Below are 26,378 nucleotides of genomic sequence, written 5' to 3' on the forward strand. Positions count from 1 at the left end.
ATCTGGCCAGCGTGTCACATTAACTTTGCTTTTCCAAAGCAGTAAAATCTTCCAAAAACACGGGTCAGACTATTTAAAAAGTACAGAATGGACCAACGCTTCAATTTTGTCCTCAAAACACAGGCTACTTTCTGAAACAAAATCGGAACCAAGGCAATCCTAACAGATCCATATCATTAGCAAGAGATAACCAGAAAATGTCTGATTTAAGTCAGTACCCAACTGTTGCACTCTATTCCCAAGCCCGCCCACTGACATGCAATTAACCGGTGCTCTGGTGGCATGGAAAGCGTCATTATACCAGCCATGCTAATAGCAGGCAAGCAGACAGAGCCTGGATCAGCTTGTCTTGCCAATATCTGATGGCTGTAATCACTCAGCTTGGCAGGGGCCAGCCTGCAGAGGAGGACCATGGCACCACTGACAGCTTCTTGGCACCAGCAGCTCCATTTCAGCTACTGCGACAGACAGTGAAAAGTGGGAAAACTGCTTCGTGCACAGCGCACCAGGCTCCAGGAGATATATGGCTCCACCACAGGCAGCAGCCTGAGACTCCCCTGCCACGGCAGGCCAGGCTCCTTGTACCGTCTGGGCATTTCTACTCCCTACCTCCTTACATCAAGGGCATCCACGTGTTTTCAAGGACTTCACCCGAGTTCTTGTACCTTGGAGATCAGTACTACATGAATTTTTTTTTTGGGGGGGGGATTTATGAGCTAGATTAGCTACGATTTTCTCGCCAGACAGGATTGTCCGGCTGATGTGTGTGTGTGTGGGGGGGGGGGGGGGGCGCACAGGCAGTGCTGAAACGTCAGGGCCGTGGGCTGGCAGGAAAGGTAACCGAACGCCCGTCTTTCTTGGAAGCGCATCCATACAGAGAATACTCCCAGAGAACAATTAACCAGCAGATTGCTGTAAGATGGGACTGATAAGACTGCACACGTGATGCCATCCCAGCACCTCTGAATTTACGAGCAGTAACGCAGAAAACGCTCACATCAGCTGCGATACAATCGCTTTTCTCACTATTGCAGCGATGACCCAGCTATACTCTAATACCAGTCGGATTTTCAGGATACCCACAATGAATATGCATGAGAGAAAATTTGCACGCACCGCCTCCATAACATGCAAATTTTCTCTCATGCATATTCATTGTGGATATCCTGAAAATCCGACTGGCTGGGGGATCCCCAGGACAGGATTGGGGACCACTGCTCTATACGGGAGACACAGTGCGCGAACCTTATATCCAGATGGCCTGGATGCAGACAACTAAAATACGGGCGCTGGCATCTCCAGCTGAAAACAGGGCAGTCTAGTGCTCTGTGCCAACCCTTCTCCACCCCACCTTCCACCGCATGGGGCAAGAGGTGAAGCATTTGTGGCTGGCAGAATCCCAGGGGGGGTTCTGCAGGACCCCTCAGCGCAGGCTCCGTGGCAGCGGCACAGAAACACATTGAGCTTCCTTTCTAAAGGCAGGGGGGTGGGGAGCATGTTCAGGTCCCCATACTGCTGTCGACTTGCTGCCTTTATGTCTGCTACTGGGATGAAGAGAAACAGAAAAGAGGGAAAAAAAAAAAGGAGCATGGTGGGACAGAGGATTCACTCTCTCTCTCGCTCCCTGGCTGCTAAAACATCTCACAGGCTTTGGAAATAGTTTTCCAGCTTCATTTTTCTGTTGACTTTCTTTTTTTTTTTAATCCTTCATGTCTCTCTGCAACCAGGCCCTGAGCCCCAGAAAGCAGTTGTTGCCAACTGGTCCCAAGCGCCTGGGATGTCCCACATGACATCACATGTCCTGCATGAAGAGAGCGTGACCCCCCCCATGACAGGTCATGGCAACGTGGCTGCTCGCGGAAGTCAGGGGGCTACAGCTTGCAAGTGAACTCCTTACAGCTGGTCCCCTCTCCTGCACACACCTTCCCTCAAACTCAGCTCCGAAACACCCCTAAAGGAGGATGCACAGCCCTCACCGCCTGCCTTCCAATGTGCTGATGGGAGGATCTGGGGCAGAAGCTCCGGGTAGATCCTTTGGTAATCACAGATTTGAATATAACTGTATGTGCAAAAAAGTCAAATTCAATTACAAAATATTTCTTAAAATATTTCTCCCACCTCCTGTGTCTGAATTATTTGTTTTTCTCTTTGCCAAATTCGGATTCCAATTTGTTTCTGCTGGCATTTTATCTTCACCCCTACTCCATCCTCTCACTACAGCCTCTTTTGCCCCCCCTCAGGTGTTTCTTTTCCCAATCAATTGTCCATACTCTCCCACTTTCCAACCCTCCCTTCAGTCTTTCTGGTCTCTTATCCCCTATTCCCATCACACAGCCTGTCCATTATCCTGTTTTCTTTCACGCCTCTAAACCTCTCTTCCCTACGCCATGTTTTCCTTCCCCGTTCTCTTTCCCTCATCCATGTCTTTTCTTCTGTCGGACCCCTTTCTCTCTCTAGCCCCCAACACACACGCTTTTCCCACCCCCATCCACTGCTCTGACCCCTCTTAGTGCTCAAAATTGCCTGAAATGTGACACGCTCCCCCTCCCCCCGGTTATAGATACCACCTCGCTCCTCCAGCACTACTGCCTCACTCCCACTTTCCACCACTGCAAGCGCTGCTAGAGGTCTCTGTTTACTCTGCCCTGTGGTGCCAGCAGGAACAGATCCCCCTGGCACCAGGCGGTGACTGCAAGGCGAGAAGAGGGTGTGGTATCCTGTCAGGGAGAGGAATGTACAGTGAACAGGCCCAACTTTAAATGGGCATCAGACTTGCTATCTTCCAGGTTGAGACAGAGCCCTCCCTTACCCCCCAATCAGAAAGGGTCCCTTCCCTACCCAACCTCCATCCCAGGAGCACACAGGAGGGCAAACGAGAACATCAACAACACATTTCCACTGCACTTATTCTTATTGTTTTGGAAGCGGTGTTGACCAATGTTAGTGACAAGCAGTTGGTAGATAAGGTAGGGTGTCAACTATTGTCATTATTCATACTTACTGCAGAGTAAGCCTAAGGTGACTAATTTTTCTGTCTTCATCTTTCCAAAGATGAGGGAAAATAGATATAGATCGGTTCCACAAAGCCATCGAAAAAGATAGTGATAAGCTGGTGTCTCATTTCAGCTGAGGAACTGGTCTCTACCTTTTCTGATCTGTGCAGGAATTCCCTGGATCAGATTACGCCTCTGAGGGGGAGACTGTTGCACAAACCGAAAGGAACTGGATGGTTCTCAGAAAGAATACTGCAACCACACAAACTTGCCATCAACTGGACACACTCTGGGGAAGATCAAAGAGAAGAGAAGTACAGCAGAGCTGGATGGTGCATTTAAGACGTATAAGAGCCAAAAGCAAAGCTAAAAAGGATTTATACACCGATAACATTCTTTAAAGCTAATAATCCTAAGAACGTTTTCAGATACTACAGGGCTTGGGGCTGAAATCCGTGTGGCTGACGCAAGACTCCTGCCACACTTGATACAGATGTGCTTGTCAACTATTTTGACAAAAAGATCCGGGATATTCACGCATCCTTACCCTCAGCAAATCCAGATCCTTGAAGGCTGTAGAGCCGGAGATGTTACAATTAGGGAAAACAGATATTAAGATGTTAGCCGTTAATGCATTAACCAACGTCTTTTGAGCCAATGGACATTGTGGAAATCCAGGGGATGGATAAGTTAGCCAAAGGCCACCGTATACTTGACCCTTACACCCAGCAAGGCTGTTTAGAAATCTATCATATGCAGTTTTGACTTAGTCAGATCTGTGACTATACCACTAGAAACTGGCCATTTTCCAGAACCTTTGAAAACAGCAATCGTGAAGCCATTACTTAAAAACCCGGTTTGAACTCTGATTACTCCAATTCTCGTAGTGTCTCTAATACTGCTATTCTAGCTAAATTGATTGAATCAATAGTAACAACTGAAATTGGGCACTACTTCAGGGACTGAGGGGTTTGGATCCCATCCAGTCAGGATTCAGGCCAGAAACCTTCTGGGTTCCCCGGAAAATGATGCCAGGCTCCTGCTGCATAGAGGAGAATCAGGATTTCTGCTCATCCGCAATCAGCAACCTCTGACACAATCATTCCTAACTTTATGTACATTTGGAGGACCTGGATTATGTCCTTAGCTACATCTCAGAAAGTAAAGTTTAATGCCAATGTGCCACAGCCCTAGCCATTGACATTACGGGTGCCACTGGGGTTCCACCTTGATGCTTGTGTTTAATGTATACCTTCACTCTCTGAGTGCCACTATCAGGCACCTAAGGGCGAATGTGTCCATTTATGCAGACAATGTTCAGGTACCATGGCCAGACTCCTGGGAAAAATCCAGCTTTTAGATGCTGTCTCAGCATGGATGTCTAATAATTGCTTAAAACTCAAGGCACACAGAACAGAAATGTCGTGGCTGTGATTCTCTCCTTTTCCTGAGAAATATTCTAAGCTGGGCCTGGGAAACATGGCATCTATACTGTCCATGGAGGTAAAAAGTTTAGGGATCCTCTCAGACTCCAGGCTTTTCTAAGAAAGACCAATACAAGATGTTACAAAAAAAAAAAAAAAAAAAAAGAGGGTGGGGGAAGTTTTTGTTTAAGAATGATTAAGCAACCTAAACTGTTTTTTGCAGCCACAGGATCTAAGACTGGCGCTACAGGCCTCTATATTATCACACCTAGATTGCTGCAATGCAGTTTATAAAAAAAGAATGTTAGCTTGGTTACAGCTTTTACAAACTGCAGCTGCAAGAGATACTACTGGCAGCGGATGCCCTTCATGGGCTCCCATACAGACAGAATGTGAAGGTTTTCTTAGTATTCTGTTCACCAAAAGGCATTGGTCCTTCTTAGTTGGCTGCTAAAATTACTTTTCATGTTCTGTCAAAGCTGCTTTGTTCAAACTAAGAAGTCCCTTCAGTAGGAACAATTTCCAAAGTAAGAACTAGGAAATTATTTTCTGGTGTAGCCTCCACATGGTGGAAACTTCTTATAGCCTTTTCCATAAGCAAATGAAGATGTTTTTATTCTGACAGTTGGAATAGAAAGAGGCAAAGAAGAGAATTATTATTATAGGACTAACGTTTGCATAAAATTAATATAGCAATTTTTGCCTTTTAAGGATTATGGTTGTATTATTTTACAGTTGCATTGATGTTTATGTTATGATTTTTTTTTATTTATTTCATATGTATGATGATGTATAGTGCAACACTGTTGCTCGTTTTATTTTCTTGTTTCTTTCCATCTGCTCTGGCGTTATCTTGGCTATTGGAAAGCAGGCTATAAATGTGTTAAATTGAATCAAATTCTATCATAGATCTCAAAGTATTCCACAGCTCTTAGTAAGAGCATACTGGATCATCTGCTCTTTGGGTCAGAAGGTATTTCTGCAGCTGTACAGGTTTAAGTTCCCCAAGGTCTGTCAGGCTTTGAACTCACTGTCTCTGGTTCTCAGCTGAAGAGCAAAGTATCCAAAGGAGACCTAAACCATCAACAGACAGCAGAGCAGCACACAAACTGGGAGCTCTCAGCAGGCCCATTCTCTGCTTTCCATGGAGCCTCAGAGAACTCTTTAGAATCAATTTGTCTTTGTAGCAGTGCTGGAGATACTAGAGTTACAGATCCAAACACTGCAACACCTTAGAACCAGTTCTCTCCTTCTCAAGTATGCAGCCCTTCTATTGGAAAAACAACACAAAGCCAAAACACGCAATTCAACATCAATCTCTGCCTATTCTAACACACTTGCTTTCCTTCTATGTCCCAATACCAAGAATCTAGAGAGTCTGACAAGCCTCCTGACTGTTAAAACACTTTGAAGACAATAAAACAGCATTCTAAAAATGAGTTTTAAAGGTAACAAAACAGAAAATGTTCTTTTCCAGAGAGGAAAAGAAGGCTGCTGTTATGTAGTCACTACAGTGGTTTCTCTTTTGGCCAAGCTGATTTGTGCCTGCCCACCATCCATAGACAGTGCTTGCCCATGAGGAAGAGGCTGGCAGGCATGAAACACTCACTTTGCTGTGGTTCTGAGCCAGATTTAGGTGAATGGCATCTGTCTGCAGATATAGAGGAAGAGAAGGCACAAGACATTCACATTACTGTGGTTCTGTGCTGTAGCCGAAAAATATCTGCTTGGGATTGCAAGGGATAAACAAAAACAACCACATTAGGTCAGACAAAGATCCATCAGGCATCCAGCATCCTGTCCTCATCATTGGCAGGCAGCAGAGGTATTAAACAGAGTGATATACTTCAAGCAATCATAGTTAAGGGATGTCCAGTCACATTTACCAGCCTAAGTCTGAACTCTTATGTCAACTTCACGGAATTCAGAAGGAATTAGGAACCTGCCTCCACAAGAACTTGTAATAACAAGTTGTGGATTGTATGAGGAAGTCTGGTAACGTAAGCAGGTGTCCCACTAGTTCTTGTGTTACAAGACTCTCAGAATCCTATTTGCTTTCTCCACATCTTCCAGGACATGTCCATCTTATCTTCCCTCAACCACCTCTTCTCCTATAAAGAAGTTCTTCCATATCCAGATCATCTTTGGTGCCTCTCTCTGTACCTTTTCTAGGTGGACTGCATGCTTTTTGAACTGGAACATGGCCAGGTCTGAACACAGCATGCAAGGTGTGGACTTGAGTGTCAGGCAGAGGTTTTAAGTTCTGGTCTCAATTATTTTCTCAGTAACTCCTTGTATTCTGATAACTCGACTGCTGCTGCCTCTGCAGAGGTAGCCATGGCACTCCAAGATCTTTTTCCTGAATGATATTAGGTAGGCCAACTTCTGCAACTCATCACTTTGTTACTCACTCGCTTTTGGAAGAATTCCTTCTAGTTCATTTCCAACTTCCCAGAATAAGAGCTACCAATCAGAAGATAATATTCATATTTTTTTGTTTGCCAACTTTATTTTTTTTTTTTAAGAGCCAGTGAATTTTCTTCTTCCAGACCTAGCACGTATCTGCTTCTTTCGAATCTGCCAGTTGACAGATGTCTAACCTCCAGGTCTTTGCTGCTACACTACCTTAAGGAATAATTTTAAATTTACCCAAACCCGATAGCACGATTTGCACAATGGAGCAGGAGAGTCCCAAGTCAAGAAAGGATAAGGGAAAAGATAAATGGAGCTTGGGCTATCAAAAATAATAAAGAGAAATAATGTGAGAACATGGAAATTGCCAGTTGGCAGGAATAGAGGTTCTGGAGCAGACACAGGCAAAAGGCCCACCTCCGGGAGAGAGAAAAACAAAAAGAGGGTGTCTAGAAGCTTCTGATCCCGGGGAGAGCGGCTAGAGATAGCGAAAAGAAAAAAAAGAGAGAGAGAGAGCGGGAAAAAGCAGAGGAAAGTTAAGAAATAATCCGATCCCCTGGAGGGAAAAGAAAAGATCCAGTCCCCGGGGGAGAAAAGAGACGTGGGCCCCGATCTCCAGGAGGAGATGAGGGAGTCCTACCCCACCGAGTGAAGTGAAGGCAGGGGGCCGCTCCCCGGACTCGTCGCTCTGCTTTCACCCCGGGGAAGAGAGAGAGAGAGGCGATCGGGACTCACCCTTGGCGGCTGTCCTCAGGGCGCGCCCTCAGCCCCGTCCCGGAACCGGCTGCACATCGCTCGGCGACACCACTCCCTCTAACCGCCGAAACCCGCTCCAGCGAGAGCGCCCACCAAAAATGTCACCGCGGCCCCGTGTGCTGGCTACGTCACTTCCGGCGGCGTCCTGACGTAGCAGCGCGGAGCGGGGGACAGAACTCCGTTGACCTTAGAGAGGCGCTCTTAAAGGAGCAACTCACCAGAAAACTCGTGAGTGGGGAGCTCCTGGAGCAAAAAGCGGGGTGGATTAGTGCACGGAAATATTTCTAGACTATGATTGCATATATAGTTAACGGGAAGACGTAAAAAGAACCCCAGTAACATAAATGAAAAGTCATTCCTCAAGGGCCCGCGGAAGGAAGTCGCGTCATAGGAGGTAATGGAGCGAATAATTTTGCAAGGGCTAGCGCCCAGTCAGCTGCCATCTTAGGAAAGGAGGAGAAGCAGCGGAAGTGCTCTGCCACCATCTTTCAAAAGGAAGCGGGTTGGCAAGGCGCTGCCTGATGCACCGGAGGTGAACTGTCTTTCTGCTGGTGAAGGATGAACGGTCCCGGAAGTGGTTTTTTACATTTTGTTCAAGGAGAAATTTAAAAAAAAAATGTAAATGAAGGCGTGAGAAGTTAGGGGGTGGAGTAGAGAGCGGAAGTGACGGTGAGGGGAGGTGCAAGGGCAGGAGGTAAGTGAGCGCTGCTAAGCAGGAGTCGCGTCAGAGCTGGGCGGAGGGGGCTCTGGTACTCTTAGATGCATTGGAGCCTTTTTTTGTCCGTAGTATCCATTTCCTGTCCTGGAGTTAGTATTTTCAGGTTGTTAGAACGTATCTAGTCAGCGCTGCAGTATAATGTTAATGTTTAGAGGACCTTTCACATAAAAGGTTCGCAAAACACTTTTTAGTTACATATACAGAATATGAAAAACGTCTCCAGTGCTTACTCGCCAGGGACAAAATGCACTTGCTATGTATTTTCGCAGCTATATTCTTCCTCCACATATATTTTATTTTTTTTTAGGGGGGAGAGAAAGGGGAAGCAGTAGGAGTGCATCCTGAGTTCAATTTTTTGTCAAGTGCACTCCTCATATGCTTCCACGCCATTCTCTTTTTCTTTCCAGTATCTTCTCTCCCAGTCCTCTCCCCTCCTGTACAGCCTTCCCTTTCCGTGTGGCAAAAAAGTATGTAGTTTAGGGAGGCAGATTTTACAACCGAGAACAAGGGCCTGCATTTGGAAGTAGAATCATGAAAAAGTGCTCATGTTAGCCCCGGATTAACTATTTTTTTTCACCCTCAAGACTACTAAGAAGACTTGGCCCCATCTCCTCTGCTTCCCTACCTCTCACCACGCCTTTTCTACCCCCTCCCGCCCTTTACCTTTCTATACCCTGGCTGGCTTATTTCTTCAGGGGGTAAAAGCAGCAAGAGAGAAAATTGCATGGGTTTTCTTAGTAACTAGAAACCTGAGGAAAGCAAGAAACACAGTAGAGCCTAAAAACAGTTTATATGTCCTGCTTCAATTCTGTTTTTGATTGCTGTTGCTTTCCCCATGCATTTCACCTGCTAGTCTGCTTCTTTCCAGCTCACCCTACCAATCTGTTGACATTTGCTGATATGAAACAGCTGATCAAGTTGGCAAATATTGAGGATAGAAAGGATCCAGATAGTGCAGGGCCTTCTGGATCCTGTCCTCTGTGGTCTTGAAGGTAATGCCACCTAGCTAGATGAAACTACACATATAGATACTAAATATTTAATATTTTTCATTTATTTCTTGCTTAATACCAGAACACTCGAGTTTTAAAGTATGAAACCTATAACAGCTCATGTCATAGGTGTACAATATAATATGTTACAATCATGCCATATGTGAGACAATAAACATCAACTTGACATTACAGTAAATCACCACATGTTAACAGATCAGGATGAGAATTAGCACTGAAAGGCAGCAAGTCTTGTGAGGTATTAGGACAGAGACTCCGGTGACCCTTAGGCTTAGTATTTTTTGAAAGAGTACATAATTGATTTATATTTACCAAAAAATACAAAAACTAGGGAGACACTCCATGAAGTTAATAAGTAGCACATTCAAAACAAATTGGAGAAAATTCTTTTTCACTCTGCACAGTTAAGCTCTGGAATTCATTGCTGGAGGCTGTGGTTAAGGCAGGTAGCATAGCTGCATTGAAAAAAAGGTTTGGACGAGTTCCTGGAGAAGTCAATAAACTGTATATAATAACAGATGATAGCATATAAAGGCAAATTTGTTCTTCCATTCTGCCCAGTTTGGGGTTATCTGTTCTGATTTTTGTATTGCAGTAGTATCTCCATGGATGTGTTTACATGAATTTTCTTGGAGATGATGTTTGGATTATAGCCATTTAAGGATTCCGTTAGTACTCCTAATGATTTTAGTCTGAGCATGTATGTGGGATTGTGTGACTATGCTGTATATAATGTTATGATGATGGTGCTCACAAATAAGTCTTTTTGTGAAGTAATCTAGGTTGAATTTAATTGAAGAATAGAATGTATTCAGAGCCAGAAAATGGAGAAGGTACAGAGAAGGGTTACCAAAATGATAAGGGGAATGGAACAACTCCCCTATGAGGAAAGACTAAAGAGGTTAGGACTTTTCAGCTTGGAGAAGAGACGACTGAGGGGGGACATGATAGAGGTGTTTAAAATCATGAGAGGTCTAGAACGGGTAGATGGGAATCGGTTATTTACTCTTTCGGATAGTAGAAAGACTAGGGGGCACTCCATGAAGTTAGCATGGGGCACATTTAAAACTAATCGGAGAAAGTTCTTTTTTACTCAACGCACAATTAAACTCTAGAATTTGTTGCCAGAGGATGTGGTTAGTGCAGTTAGTATAGCTGTGTTTAAAAAAGGATTGGATAGGTTCTTGGAGGAGAAGTCCATTACCTGCTATTAAGTTCACTTAAAGAATAGCCACTGCCATTAGCAATGGTTACATGGAATAGACTTAGTTTTTGGGTACTTGCCAGGTTCTTATGGCCTGGATTGGCCACTGTTGGAAACAGGATGCTGGGCTTGATGGACCCTTGGTCTGACCCAGTATGGCATTTTCTTATGTTCTTATGTTCTTATTCTCTTCCTGCTCAGTCCAAATCATGAAAATATCCAACTGGATTCTGAAATGAACAGTGAGGTAGTGAAGTCCTTTGTGGATTGTAGTGCTGGTCCTCAGCTATCCTGCTATTTGGAATGAGATTCAGAAGCCAGGACCAGCCTAGAATCTCTCTAGAAACTAAGCACCCTTTGGAAAGCTCTTGAGCAATTGTAATGCAAAGACCAAATATTTGAAAAGATCATAGATGCAGGCGATTCGATAAGAATTGAAAAATGCAATTCCATCCTTCAGTCCTTTCTATGTTTAGGGTTGGTGGGGAAGGAGTGGATAGACCTTACATAATTTATACTTGAGCCTTCCAGTATGGCCACTTAGGTGGCCATACTGGAAGGTATAAATTGCATACTTTTCTTTGAACTTAAGGGAAGAGTTCTGATAGTCAAAATGGGCCTGGACCAAGCTGTGTTCTTTGCAGGTTGTGCTGCCTTTTGTTGGGCGAACAGAATTATCCAATAGTGGTGGTCTCCAGAAAACTTTGTTTATCACTTGCCAGCAATTTATTCATCTGTGCTAAAGTTCTCTAAGTGCATGGAATGTTTTATTATTTTTCAGTTATTGTTGGTCACACAGATGAAGTTCATAAATGAAGGCCATACATTGTTTGAACCATGCCTCTCCAGAAGGAGCGTCCATCACACATTCCTGTTTACCGTGGGCCCTAAAGAAGGTGCTGCTGTGGAAAACTAGAAGGGTTTACACAGACTACTGGAACGCTGGCCAGTCGCCTAAGGACCGTGGATCTGCTGACAGGTGCAACCCAGAGACTTGCCGGATGAGAGCAGGCATGAGCGGATCTTGGAGAGCCAGCGGCCTTGCTATAGGTTGTTTTCGATTGTTAATGCATTCCAGGACTCCTCGGACCCCCACCGGGATTCCAGGGGTCTCACGGTGGGCTGCAGGAGCAGATGATGAACGAGGCAGGATGTTTCAGACAGCAGGTGAGGCATGGCCTAGAGTTGGAGAATCACACACTGCTATATTCTGACCTGCCATTGTCATGCCAGTGTAGCTGCCAGTCAGGGATGGGTCAGGGAGATGTCAGCATTGTGTAAACAAAGACTAAGCTGGAGAGTGCAGTTCTTTTTAATTGTTACCATTACATCCCATTCTATAGCATTTTCCCCAAACCTTAAGCAAGGGGGAGTTAAGGAAATAAAGTCAGTTCAAGAAATATAAGGGGAAGTTAAGGAAATAAAGTCAGTTCAAGAAATATGGTAAACGCTAAGGCATAACAAGATATATGAAGAACGTAAGCAATAATACTATGAGCACATGTCTCTGCAATGACTGGACTAAGTGAGTTTGGAGGGAATATAAAATAGGAGAAGGGCTCATGGCACCGTAGCCCACAGAGGCCAGGTCCAAAGATAAGGAGAAAGCTTGGGTCAGTAAAATGACATTTTACAAATATGTCCCAAATGTCAGTAGAGGGTGACAGGTGAGTCCAAGGTACTCGCCTGAACCTGAAGCATTATCCTTTAAAAGAGTGTTACTCAGACTAGGCATGGGAGCAGCAACTGGTTCTTTGCAGCCATGGTATGGGGTTTTTTTGTGTTTTGTTTTGTTTTTTAAACAATTTTCTGCTAAAGAAGAGCAGGCCAGGAGCTAGTAACTCAAGATTAAAAGAAGCTAAATTTTGGACCAGGTTTCTTGCATTTCTGCTTGTTGATAGATTGGCATGTCAGGCTCAGTACACAGGTATTGTGATTAAATAAAGTATTGAAAGGCTTTTCGTAGCAAACATTTAGAGACTTTACTGCTTCCTGCCTCTCCTCACACCAACAGGAGCAGTCAGTGGGCCACGCTGTAGGATATATTGCATGCTTGCTTCTGGGACCTGCAGTTGTCCCTTGTACCCAAGCACCTCCTGTTTAGAAAGGAAGCGTGTCAGTTGGGGGAATAGCATCTGAAAGCATGCGGCATGACCCTGGGTTGTGCCTGCCAGGGGATAGGAGACCTGACTCATTGGAGACTAGCAATTCAGTACCTGAATGTAATCTTCCTTGAAGCCAATAGAATGCTAGGCATGATTAGGAAATGAATGGAGAATAAAACAGAGACTATCTTAATGCCTTTATATCGCTCCATGGTGTGCAACCTCATCTTGAGTATCGTGTGCAGTTCTGGTCACCACATCTCAAAGATATAGCAGAAGTGGAAAAGGTACAGAGAAGGGCATCCAAAATGATAAAGGGGATGGAACGATTCCACAATGAGGAAAGACTAAAGAGATTAGGTCTCTTTCAGATTGGAGAAAAGACTACTGAGGGCAGGTATGATAGAGGTCCATAAAATAAGTGGAGTGGATAAACGCTCAGCGGTTGTTCACTCTTTCAAAGAATACAAAGACTAGAGAACACACAATGAAATTACTAGGTGATATATTTAAAACTAATACGAGAAAATATTTTTTTTTTTTACTCGACTCATAATTAAGCTATGGAATTCATTGCCAGAGGATGTGATGAAAGCTATTAGTGTAGTGTTTAAAAAGGTTTGGACAAATTCCTGGAGGAAAAGACCATAAACCGTTATTAAGGCGGAGTTGCAGAAATCCACTTCTTATCCCTGGGATAAGCAACATGGAATCTATCTGCCCCTTGGGAATCCTGCCTGGATTGGTCTCTGTTATCCACTGTTGGAGACAGGGTACTGGGCTTGATGGACTTTTGGTCTAACCCAGTATGACAAGTTTTATGTTCTTAAGTATATGAAAGGCAGAATATAAATAAAATAAATAAACAGAAGAACTCTGCCAGCTGCAGATGCTCTGCTTCTTCCTCACCCAATCCAAAGTGCCAGTACCCATGTTTTAGGCAATTGGGAGCCTGAGAAGTTCAGCCTTGGCTTCTGTGCTACCTTTCTGCTGCTGCTTTTCGGTTACGGAGAATTCTTGGCACTCTGTCATTTGTGGGCTACAGATTTCAATGCAGAATGAAAGTAAATGATTATCTTCCCTACTCTGTGCTTTCTCTGTTACCCAGATTATTTCACTGGAAAGCCTGAATCATTTAAAGTGGGAAGGCTCGGTACAGCCACTACCAGGATTCAAACAGTTGTTAGTATCTGGGATGTGGCAGTGGTACAGACCACAGCCTTTTCAGACTTTTAAGCTTTGTGTACATTCATGTGGCAGAGGCAGCATAGACTTTCCTATTGTTTTGTATTTAAATTTGTAGCCCAGAAGTGATTGAGCTAAAACAGTTCTGGAACTCTTCGTTAGTACTCAAAAAGTAGTCAGCACATGGAGACACATTGTTCAAAGTTGGTTAAAAAAAATAAATTAAAAAAATGTCAGATTATACAGAAAGATGAGATCCTAGAACTTAAAACATGAATAATGAATTCAGATTGGACAAGTAAGCAGGAAGAAGCAAAAACTCAAGGTGCTATAAGATGTGTTTTTAGTGATACAGCATAATGTGGTCAGTCAGGCATAAGAGATTTTAAGACGATGCTGTTGGCTCACCCCCACTACTTCAATTTTGCTTTTCACTTCTATAAGTTCAGTTAACGTTTTGCAATTTTGGAATTCTTGCATCACGCAAGACAATGTTTTTTTTTTTTGCTTGTGAGACTAAAAAAACCAGCAGCTTCCTTATGGTATATATGTTGGGCAGGTATACTAAGGATGTGGGCTTTTTGTTACATAGCTTTCAGTAAGCATGGCGTAGATTGCTTGAGTTGGTCTTTCTGTTCTTATTATGTGTTTGTTGTGACACTTCCTGATTAATACCAGAAGTAATGCTGAGATGTTTGTACTTCATCCTTGTTAACCCTCATCCTTTCTTTCATTGTTCCCTGTAATAACATGGCTAGCATGTTATTACAGGGAACAATGAAAGAAAGGATGAGGGTTTCTTTTTTTGAAAGGTTGCATGCCCTTTCGTCATAGGAACTGGGGAACCTTTCGGGGAAGGGGGGAGTCTCTTCTGAAGGGATGGGCTCCACCTTAACCAGGGTGGAACCAGACTGCTGGTGCTAACCTTTTAAAAAGGAGATAGAGCAGCTTTTAAACTAGAACAAAGGGGAAAGCCGACAGTCGCTCAGCAGTGCATGGTTCGGAGAGAGGTATCTTCAAAGGATACTAATGATGCATTAGAATTAGGGCATCCCGACAGTGAGGTTCCAATAATTAGAAAAGTAGTCCAAGTGCCTGTAATTAAAAACTCACCTGAGCTAAAAAATTCTAACTCATCCCTATCAATTAAAAAGCAGAATGAAAATACAAACAACATTGGAAATGTTTGTCTGCTAATGCCAGAAGTCTAAGAAGTAAGATGGGAGAATTAGAATGTATAGCAGTGAATGATGACAGAGACTTAATTGGCATCTCAGAGACATGGTGGAAAGAGGATAACCAATGGGACGGTGCTATACCGGGGTACAAATTATATCGCAATGACAGAGAGGAGCTCTGGGAGGAGGTGTAGCGCTTTATGTCCGGGATGGCATAGAGTCCAACAGGATAAACATCCTGCATGAGACTAAATGCACAATCAAATCTTTATGGGTAGAAATCCCTTGTGTCGGGGAAGACTATAGTGATAGTCCACCTGGTCAAGATGGTGAGACTGACAGTGAAATGCTAAGAGAAATTAGGGAAGCTAACTGAATTGGTAGTGCGGTGATAATGGGAGACGTCAATTACCCCAATATTGATTGGGTAAATGTATCATCGGTACATGCTAGAGATATAAAGTTCCCGGAAGGAGTAAATGACATTTTTATGGAGCAATTGGTTCAGGATCTGACGAGAGGGAGCAATTTTAGATCTAATTCTCAGTGGAGCACAGGATTTGGTGAGAGAGGTAACGGTGGTGGGGCTGCTTGGCAATAGTGATCATAATATGATCAAATTTGAATTAATGACTGGAAGGGGGACAGTAAGCAAATCCACGGCTCTCATATTAAACTTTCAAAAGGGAAACTTTGATAAAATGAGAAAAATTGTTAGGAAAAAAACTGAAAGGAGCAGCTACAAAGGTAAAAAGTGTGCAAGAGGTGTGGTCATTGTTAAAAAATACCATCCTAGAAGCACAGTCCAGATGTATTCCACACATTAAAAAAGGTGGAAAGAAGGCAAAACGATTACTGGCATGGTTAAAAGGGGGGGTGAAAGAAGCTATTTTAGCCAAAAGATCTTCATTCAAAAATTGGAAGAAGGATCCAACAGAAGAAAATAGGATAATGCATAAGCGTTGGCAAGTTAAATGTAAGACATTGTTAAAACAGGCTAAGAGAGAATTTGAAAAGAAGTTGGCCGTAGAGGCAAAAACTTTTTAAAATATATCCGAAGCAGAAAGCCTGTGAGGGAGTCAGTTGGACCGTTAGATGATCGAGGAGTTAAAGGGGCACTTAGAGAAGATAAGGCCATCGCGGAAAGATTAAATAATTTCTTTGCTTCAGTGTTTACTGAAGAGGATGTTGGGGAGGTACCCGTACTGGAGAAGGTTTTCATGGGTAATGATTCAGATGGACTGAACCAAATCACGGTGAACCTAGAAGATGTGGTAGGCCTGATTGACAAACTGAAGAGTAGTAAATCTCCTGGACCGGATGGTATACACCCAGGGTTCTGAAGGAACTCAAAAATGAAATTTCAGACCTATTAGTAAAAAATTTGTAACCTATCACTAAAATCATCCATTGTATCTGAAGACTTGAGGATAGCTAATGTAACCCCAATATTTTAAAAGGGCTCTAGGGCGATTCGGGAAACTACAGACCGTTTAGTCTATCTTCAGTGCCAGGAAAAGTAGTGGAAAGTGTTCTAAACATCAAAATCACAGAACATATAGAAAGACATGGTTTAATGGGACAAAGTCAGCATGGCTTTACGCAAGGCAAGTCTTGCTTCACTTTTTTGAAGGAGTTAATAAACGTGGATAAAGGTGAACCAGTAGATGTAGTGTACTTGGATTTTCAGAAGGCGTTTGACAAAGATCCTCATGAGAGGCTTCTAGGAAAAGTAAAAAGTCATGGGATAGGTGGCGATGTCCTTTCGTGGATTACAAACTGGTTAAAAGACAGGAAACAGAGAGTAGGATTAAACGGTCAATTTTCTCAGTGGAAGGGAGTGCCTCAGGGATCTGTATTGGGACCCTTACTTTTCAATATATTTATAAATGATCTGAAAAGAAATACGACAAGAGAGGTAATCAGATTTGCAGCTGATACAAAATTGGTCAGAGTAGTTAAATTACAAGTAGTTAAATCACAAGCTAAATTGCAGGAAGACCTTGTGAGACTAGAAAATTGGGCATCAGAATGGCAGATGAAATTTAATGTGGATAAGTGCAAGGTGATGCATATACGGAATAATAACCCATGTATAGTTACACAATGTTAGGTTCCCTATTAGGTGCTACAACCCAAGAAAGAGATCGGTTCAGTGTGCTGCGGCAGTCAAAAAAGCAAACAGAATGCTGGGAATTATTAGAAAGGGAATGGTGAATAAAACGGAAAATGTCATAATGCCTCTGTATCGCTCCATGGTGAGACCGCACCTTGAATACTGTGTACAATTCTGGTCGCTGCATCTCAAAAAAGATATAATTTGCTTGGAGAAGGTACAGAAAAGGGCAACTAAAATAAGGTGAATGGAACCGCTCCCCTATGAGGAAAGGGTAAAGAGGTTAGGACTTTTCAGCTTGGAGAAGAGACGGCTGAGGGGGGATATGATAGAGGTGTTTTAAAATCATGAGAGGTCTAGAACAGGTAGATGTGAATCGGTTATTTACTCTTTCAGATAATAGAAAGACTAGGGGGCACTCCCTGAAGTTAGCATGTGGCACATTTAAAACTAATCAGAGAAAGTTCTTTTTCACTCAACGCACAATTAAACTCTGGAATTTGTTGCCAGAGGATGTGGTTAGTGCAGTTAGTGTAGCTGGGTTTAAAAAAGGATTGGATAAGTTCTTGGAGGAGAAGTCCATTACCTGCTATTAAGTTGACTTAGAAAATAGCCACTATTACTAGCAACAGTAACATGGGATAGACTTAGTTTTTGAGTACTTGCCAGGTTCTTATGGCCTGGATTAACCACTGTTGAAGACAGGTTGCTGGGCTTGATGGACCCTCGGTCTGACCCAGCATGGAATGTTCTTATGTGCATGGTCTAGCAGTTTATTAACAAAATCTCATTCCTAAAAATCAATAATTGTGTTAAAGCATTTCAGGTTGTATTTACTGTCCCTAAAATAAAGTTTTAAATAGGAAAAGTGTACAGATCTTATGCTAATTTTGAAAGCAAGAATTGTTTATAATATTGAGGAACCAGAAAGGACTATTCCTTATTCCTGCTAGACTAGCGCTTAATTTAGGGGATTCACTCCTCAGCAGCTATCGGAAAAAGAGTCCACACCCTTTTCTCCCTTGTAATGTAACCTCCAGATATCAGGGAGGGGGGTGGCTTCAGACTGTGTTTTATTTTTATTTAATAGCATTTCTGAAATGCTTTACAGATGGAAACTATTTATTTATTTATTTATAACTTTTTATATACCGAGGTTCAATTAACAAGATTAATTATCACTTCGGTTTACCTTACAACCAGCAAAAAATAACACTATCACCAAAGCGATGAACAAAACAACAAACAGAGCAAAATGCAAAACTCACATATCTAAAACAATATCATTAGAAAAGGCATAGCAATACATATTCGATTCCAGACCCCAAATAATTAATCCTCCCCCCCCCCCACCCCCGACAGCAAGCAAGACTAATTATCAACACTGGTAGGATATTCTGCAATTGGCATGGAATTTCAAGCCCAAAATCTATAAAATGATAGAAACTAATTGTCGACAGTCATAAACACGTCTTTAGCTTTTTCTGAAATTTCATTAAATTTACTTCTTTCAGTTCCAATGGAAGAATATTCCATAAATCTTGAATTATAGCTGCAAAGGATCTGTTATACAAATGAAAATGACCAAATTTATTTTATTGGCAGAAGCTGGAGATACTGCTTCCCCCACAGATCGTAAATGCCTTTTAGCTTCAAGCCATTCAATGAGGGGGAGCCAAAACCAAGTTCTTGAGTTTATATCTGTTCGCTATAGGTAACCAATGAAGTTGTAACAAAGATTTAGCAGATGTTCTAGATTTCCCCAGGACCCTACCAGCAGCTGTATTTTCAACCAGTTGCCAATAGTCTCTGTCTCCAGCAAGATGCGAACTAGTAAGGACAGGTTCCTAGTCAGCTTCCAGAGTCTTGGTGCATCCAAGGCCTGGTTGAAATTATGGGCTCCTGGGGAAATGGGTCATAGAAGCTGATTCTCCCCAGTGGTAGCTTGCTCTCAGAAACAGACATCCTCTCCCTCACTTGCTGAGCTTTTTTCAGGCCTGCTTGAAAGATATCAACCTCGTTAGCTTACATTTGCATATGGTGCTTATTTGAAAATTTACTTTCACTCATGCTCCGTGTTCACCAAGAAAAGCAGATGTCTCATCCATCTTAGACTCCATCCAACTAGGTTAGACAAGGGCTTATCTTTTAACTCCTTAAGACTGCAGGCAGCAGCCATATCATGTAAAAGGGGCCCCATTAAGGGCCTATATGTAGCTGCACATCCAGACATTGGCTGTGTCCTGAGGGGTAGGGGTGGGGGAACAAAACATATAATAGACCAGGAGCTCCACAAATTGAGCCAAGAAGACTGGGATCATTGAAGACAGCCTTTGGTTACCACCTGCTCAGCCAGGCACATCTCGGAGATACCAGCACTGATACAGTAGATGTGCTCACTCTAACTGGTCCCCTCCTTTTGGCCCAAAGTGATGTCACTGTTCCACCTAAATCAGGTAATATCACGCCAGTCTTTAAGGACAATAAGGTATGGAGAGGAACTACAAAGCTCCACTTATGTGGATGTCAGGTGCATACTATTAAGATACCTGAAAGTTATGAACCTCTTTTGAGAGACAAATAAGTTGTTTGTATTACATGGGAGTGTACAGAAGGGGGGGGGGGGGGGAAAGAGACTTCTAAGCCCAGTTTCATTAGATGGGTCAGAGAGGCAATCACTTCAATGTATATCTGCCATAGAAAACAGGTACCAGCAGGGCTCATGATGCATTCTGCTAGAGCGCAGGTAGCGTCATGGGCAGAGGTTTCATCAGGAGGCCCAGAAAGAATTGGCAGAGCAACCAGCTGGCCATCGTTTCCCAAGCAGCATAGGTTGGATGCGTTGGGGCAGGCATCCTAAGAGTGGCGCACTCTTCCTCTGCCCCAGGGTTTAATTACCAAAGTAAGGACTGGTCTAACAGATAAGGTGAAATTTAATCTTACCTGATTTCCTTTCCTTGAGTCTTGCTCGACCAGTCCAGATGCCCTCCCAGGAAGAGGGTACAGCTATGAGTCAATGTATGGTAAGTCTATAAGTTACCTTCATTCTCGGCCTAGAAGGGGGATAGAAGTTCAAGACTCCATCTTTGTCTTTCAAAAAACAAAGAGAAAAGAAATTATAAATTAAAAGCATTATTTGTAAGGCCCAGCAGTTTCTGCTTTTTGTTTATGGAACTACTCAGAGGACCAGAGGATGCCTGTATCCGGGGCAGCCTTTGTTTTGTCTTTTGTTTAACCTTAATTTGTTGTAGGGTAGTTGTAGGGTAGTTGTTTCTTGCTTTGTCGGGTTACTGGCAGCTGCCTGAAGCCTCATCTACCTTATACCGGGACATGATGTCATAAGGGAGAAAAAGGTGCGAACTCTTTGTCAGCTGTGGAGGGGGGAAATCCCTAATGTATGGCCTTGTCTAGCTGGACTCAAGGAAAGGAAATTACCAGGTATGATTAAATTTCACCTTCTGTCAAAGGTTAAAAAGAGATCAGAGGCCATATACATAGGGCCCTTCTGCCCATGTGGCAACCAGCCACAGTGCCGAGAGCTATGCAGAACAGGAAATGAAGCCAAGTACTGAGGATCTAGGTCTGGATATGTGCAGATGCCTTGGGTATTGACTGAACACAGATATAACATCAGGCCAGTGGGGTCAAGGTTTCCTTTGTCCTGTTTTCTCCAGAATTTAATAGCTTACTAAAGGTTCCTGACCTCCCACGTTTCTACTGTTCCTGCTATGGCCCAGAGAAGTATTCTCAAAGCAGTGAGTGCTGGTTCTGTACAACTGGTATACTCCAAAGAGTGTTATGACTGACTCTAAAGAATTCAAAGCTCCTGGTGAATAGGGCCTAGAACAGACAGGAAGGAGATGAAGTCAAGGAAGGTTTGAAAGCAACTAAGGGAGGAGGGGTGGTTGGGGGCAAGCAAAAAAGAGAGAGGGAATAGAAAAAAGTAAAGAGGTTAAAACAATAGAATAAAGGTGACAGGAAGCTGAAAGTCTTGGAGATGAAGAGAGGATGCAGCTGGAAAGGGAAGAGAGCTTTAGGAGATTGGGTGACTGGATTTTGCTCTACTAAAAAATAAAGACGTGGGAAGAGAGGGTGGGGTGTGTTCTGCTTTGGGGGAGTACCTGCTGTTTGGAGAGGAAAGGGAAACAGGAAGGAGACTGAAGAAGGAAGTAGAAGATTAGAGGGGTGAGAGAATGAGGAAACAGGAGCAACCTGGTGAAGTCTCGGGGTTCTAAGGTAAAATTCTAGGAAGGAGCACAGTCGCAGTATGAGAATCCCTGCCTCAGACCATCTGTAACATTGCATTCTAATGACATTTGTATCGTGGTGGGGAGGAGGCGTTTAGTTTCTTGTGTTACTTTCAACCTGGAATACCTTAGAGAGAAGGCTTTAGGTTAAACTGGGTGGACCTCTGGTCTTTTCAGCCTGTGTAACATTGTAAAATATCTAGCTATAGAAGAGCCATAATGTGAGATGCCAGACCTAAACTGAAGCACAAAACACAAACTGTTTGAACAAGTAACTGAACCAAATATGTCGACAAAATATATAGCAACAAAAATCATCTCAGGAAGGACCGAAAAGTCATCGAGAAGATGGAGCGTAAGATGCAGGACAGCAAGTATTTGTCTTGTACTGAAGAGGTGATCCCATTCTTCGAAGGTACAGAGAGCAAACTGCTGACAAATACAGGAGTGCTGGGAATTTGGGATGCACCGATGATTTGTATGGGGCCTCTTGATTTTGACGCAGCTGTTTGAATGGGAAAAGGTTGAGAACTGCGACGTTGAAATATTTTCTGCTGCCCCTCGGTCAAAGTGCCCATCAGGAAGTGGTTATCTTTCTGGACTCGAGCAGAAGCAGTCTTATTTATTGCTGGAGGTCAGCAGCTGTTGAGTCAGTTTTTAAGCCCGAAAAAATGACGGGATGCTTGAGTTCTGATGCTTCAGATGATGGAGGAAGAAAAGTATTGCAGAATAATTTAGACTAGGGATGTGCAGTGTGTGGTGTGGTTTTTTTTGTTTTTGTTTTTTTTTTTTTTTTTCCTGAACGTTTTCAGGTCACTTCATTTTTAAGACCATTTTGTGGGTAAAATAGGTCGGGACGGTCTTATTTTGTTTTTCAATTTCGGAGTTAGTGCGCACTACATTGAGCATGCTCATTGGTGTTCCATAGTGCGTGCCAACTAGGAATTAATGCGCACTAACGAAGCGGCAAAACAGGCGTTGGCACTTCCATGGGATGTAAAAATAAGTAAATTATGGAAATTTGTGCCTAGATAGACGCTCAACTGAGTGCGAATCTGGATGCTCGTGAGCCCAGAAAGGCGCCTAACTAATCACAAATCTTTGCCACTCGGGGCACCAATATAGGTGCTCTGCTGGCTGCCTATTTGGCCACTCGGGTGCGGATATAGGTGCTCAAGTCGGGTGCAAATCTGGATGGTCGTACACCCAGAATTTCACCTAAGTAATTGCCCATCGGGACACTCACTAATGCATATGCATGTTCAGCAAAAACATGGCCCTGGAATGTGTGTTTTTTTCCAAATTTCGTTATTGAGGAATTGAACAGAGAAACACAAAAATTAACAACATGACACTGCAATAGGACTCAACGGCTGCCGTATGAGAAAAGGCTAAGGAAGTTAGGGCTGGTCAGTTTGGAGAAGAGATGACTGAGGGTGGATATGATGGAGGTCTACAAAATCATTGAAAAAGTTAATGTAAATTGGATAATTTCTCAGATAATAGAAGGACTAGGGGGCACTCCATAAAGTTAGCAAGTAGCTCATTTAAACAAATCAAAGAAAATTCTTTTTCACGCAGTGCATAGTTAAGCTCTGGAATTCATTGCCAGAAGATGTGGTTACAGCAGTTAGAGTAACTGGATTTAAAAAAGGATTGGATAACTTCCTCGAGGATAAATCCAAAAACTGCTATTAATTAGTAAGCATAGTGTTGCGGTCTCTACCGCTTCCCCCTTGCTAGCCGTGTTCAGGACTCGCCTCCGAGGCCGGGAATGCCGCCTCCGCGGCTCTGCTGAGGATTCAGGACGTCCGCCATTGCTGGGCCGTCTCGCTGCCACCCCGCGCGCACGCGGGGACGCGCGTTATGGACGTACGCTCACCGGAAGCCTGACCCCGCCTGAGCTGGCCACGCCACGCCCCAAGCCCGATATAACCGGCGTTCCTCAGTTCTCTCATTGCCTTGCAACGAGGGTCGCTACAGTGTGTAGTTCTTAGTTGCACTTCCGTTGTTCCGCTTCAGCTACAGACCTCTGCTCGTTCCTGACCCTGCTTCTGCCTGCCGCCAGCCACCGACCTCTGCTCGTTCCTGACTCGACCGCTGCCTGTCGCCTGCCTCAGTCCTCAGCTTCTCTGCCACAGCTGCTACGCTCCTGTCCTCCGGACAGTGCCTCCTGCAGGTCTGGGCTGGAACCACTACCAGACTGTCTTGGGTCCCAAGACCTTCTACTTCCTGCCAGGCTCTGGCCTACTCGCTGCTGGCTTCCGCTTGCTCTGTGCCCTCTGGCCTATAGGCTCTTGCTTCTGGACTCTGTGCTCACCCTTGCCTGGGCCTTCCTAGAGAGACTATCACTGTGCAGAAGTCCCAAGGGACTGGGACCCTACGGGCTCCTCCTGGGGGGTCCTGGTTCCCGGGTGAAGAGCTTAGCTGCACTCCCAAGTCCCGAGGTTCTGGGACCCTACGGGCTCCTCCTGGGGGGTTCCTGGTTCCCAGGCGAAGACCTGTGCTTGTGGCTCCGCCTCCCGAGCTACTCTACCCAGGGTGGTTCGGCTCAAGGGTCCACTCTCGAACCGCAGCTCCCAGACCGCAACACATAGTAGCTTGAGATTTATTTAATGCTTGGGTACTTGCCAGGTACTTGTGACTTGGATTGGCCACTGGATACTGGGCTTGATGGACTCTTAGTCTGACCCAGTATGGCAATTCTTATCTTCTTATGTTCTACAAAACATTTTCCCAAATAGCATATTCCCAATCTCCCCCTCCCCACACTTAGAGTGAACAGAGAGAGAGAGAGATCATGGTCTAATCCACATGACTTCCATGTAAGGAAATATCAGTCCATCCGGGCCACCAATTGTAAAAAGCTTGGAATTATTTCAGCTCCCCAAACATTCATATCGCCTTTCCAGTCAAACATCAAAAGAAATCAAGCTTTGCAGAGTTGGCGTTAAAGTGCAGTAGAATGAGTACCAAATATCTTTGAAAAAGAGTTTCTTCTTCGTAGAAAAAACAGCAATATTGGGATCCATATTCCAGCTGAAGGAGATAAGTCATGAGGTCTGCCACATTGAAGCAAAATGCAGACCTTAGAGGCAAATAAGATATTATCCACATTTAAACTCTCTTCTCCACTGTCATTAAGAATACAAAAAGTGCAAGACCAATGTACTTCCATTTGTAAGATTTAACCAAGTTGGGCCCTTATCAATTCCCAGAAATTCTGTATGGGTCTGAATTGTCATAAACAATGGATCAACAAGGCACCCACATTTAAGACATCATCTGCTATAAGCCCCACGTTATACGCTCATGAAGGTGAAAAGCCCATTCTGTGAAAGATTCTAAATTGTAGCTCACAAAGAGCTGTGATTGGGGATTGATACATAATAAAATATCCACTATCACGAAGCACAAATATATCAAGATCTTCAGCAGTATCCATATTCTGAAGAAAATATATAGATTAGATAAGGACCCCTGTTTAGCACTAATCAATTTCTACAATACAGTCTAAGAAGTATTTTCCAGTTTCCAGGCTCTGCAGATACAAGCTCGTGGAAAAACGCCCTACTTTGCCCATATAAGCGTTCTTAATGAAATCCCAATTTATCTCTACATTCATCATAAGTGAATAAGGACTCTATCTGATATGACAAAATAACGCAAAGCCCAATCTGATGAGACCTCATATTCTTGGTTCCTATTATGGCTAAAGCAGGAACCCTGGGATTTGCCTGTAAGGGGAGTTGTAAAGACACATGGAGCGGCAAGGACAGAAGTCTCCAACGTGTCACCCAAGTCCGCCGAGCGACTTGGATTAAATGGGAAAGACTTGTGAACCTCCATAGGTCTGCTGCTCTAGTATGTAGCACTGCAAAGGGGTGCACAAAGTGCAACCAGGAGACGATGATCTGTATACTATGAGGTAGCATTTATCCAATCTCCTAAGAAACACAAAGAGGGCCACCCAATTATAAAGCTTAAAATCCGGGACCCCAGCACCATTCTTCACTTTAGGGACTGTCAACGTGGCATAGGATAAACGTGCCTTCTTTCCCCACCAAATAACCCCAACGTTTTTTGTATGGCATGATGCTCCTGCCCCCGAAGATATCATGGAAGCATCAGTAACAGATATAGTTTGGAGGCAATAATCATTTTTTAATTTTTAATTATTTTGAATAACTCTATTATGGCGCACTAACAGCTGTTAGTACATCTTAAAACCCGTTTGTACTGCGCAATAATTCCAGTTAGTACACCATAATACAGAGTTCCTGTGTAGTAACAGAAAATGTTACTAAATTGACACGTTAGTGAATTGTCATTCAGAGGAGCAATTCGTTGTCAACAGGTATGAATCTGTATTCCCATTGGCTGTTGTCTTGTTAGTTAGTTATTTTGTTGCAAAGGTTCCCACTGAGGTGCGCCCTAATACAGAGTTATTCAAAATAATAAAAAAATACATTCCAGGATCATGTTTTTTACTGAACATGCATATGCATTCACGAGCATCCAGATGGCTGATTTTATGAGCGCCCGATCGTCCAGAGTTGCACCTGACTTAACGCCTATATCCACAACCGAGAGGCCAAATAGGCGGCCAGCAGAGCACCTACATAGCGCTCAAAGCGGCAAAGATTTGTGATTAGGCGCCTTTCTGGGCACATGAGTGTCCAGATTCACGCCCAGTTGAATGCCTATTTAGGCGCACGAGCATCTAAATTCATGCTCGTTATTGCGCAGTACGCATTAATGGAAATTACTGTGCACTAACAGTTGTTAGTGTGCCGTAATACAGAGTTACTGTACAGCAAGTCTAGTTAGTGCACAGAAAAACAAAATACCAATTTCCACAAAATTTCAGGGATGATTTTTTCGGGGGAAAAAAGACAAAATAGACCATTTTGTTGTCTGATACATTTCATTAAAAACGAATGCACACCTCTAATTTAGACTGTTAAATCCATGCTCGTCCTAAGAATGAATTCTGACTGCTTTGCTGCTTCAGCTCACCTTTTCTT

The 26,378-nt window shown here is 43.5% G+C and overlaps 2 protein-coding genes across 13 annotated transcripts in view; one reads left to right on the forward strand and one right to left on the reverse strand.

The window, feature by feature from the left end:
- Positions 1 to 7,696, reverse strand: part of C1H18orf25 (chromosome 1 C18orf25 homolog) — a 169,503-nt gene extending 161,807 nt beyond the window's left edge. For 3 of the 4 annotated variants that reach the window (XM_029580709.1, XM_029580684.1, XM_029580700.1), the window contains exon 1: positions 7,565 to 7,696. The gene's annotated coding sequence lies outside the window, so the exon portion shown is untranslated. Of the gene's footprint in view, positions 1 to 3,001; positions 3,283 to 7,564 lie in introns of all 4 variants that reach the window. The other variant, XM_029580692.1, reaches the window with a different exon arrangement.
- Positions 7,697 to 7,719: 23 nt separating this feature from the next.
- Positions 7,720 to 26,378, forward strand: part of FDX2 (ferredoxin 2) — a 41,637-nt gene continuing 22,978 nt past the window's right edge. The window contains exons 1-3 of one of the 9 annotated variants that reach the window (XM_029580760.1): positions 7,841 to 7,979; positions 9,172 to 9,295; positions 11,302 to 11,687. In XM_029580760.1, the coding sequence (XP_029436620.1) occupies positions 11,333 to 11,687 (355 nt within the window). In that variant the 5' untranslated portion in view covers positions 7,841 to 7,979; positions 9,172 to 9,295; positions 11,302 to 11,332. The other 8 variants (XM_029580744.1, XM_029580737.1, XM_029580751.1 and 5 more) reach the window with 8 other exon arrangements.

Source organism: Rhinatrema bivittatum, chromosome 1, assembly GCF_901001135.1.
Source record: "Rhinatrema bivittatum chromosome 1, aRhiBiv1.1, whole genome shotgun sequence".
NCBI lineage: Eukaryota > Metazoa > Chordata > Amphibia > Gymnophiona > Rhinatrematidae > Rhinatrema > Rhinatrema bivittatum.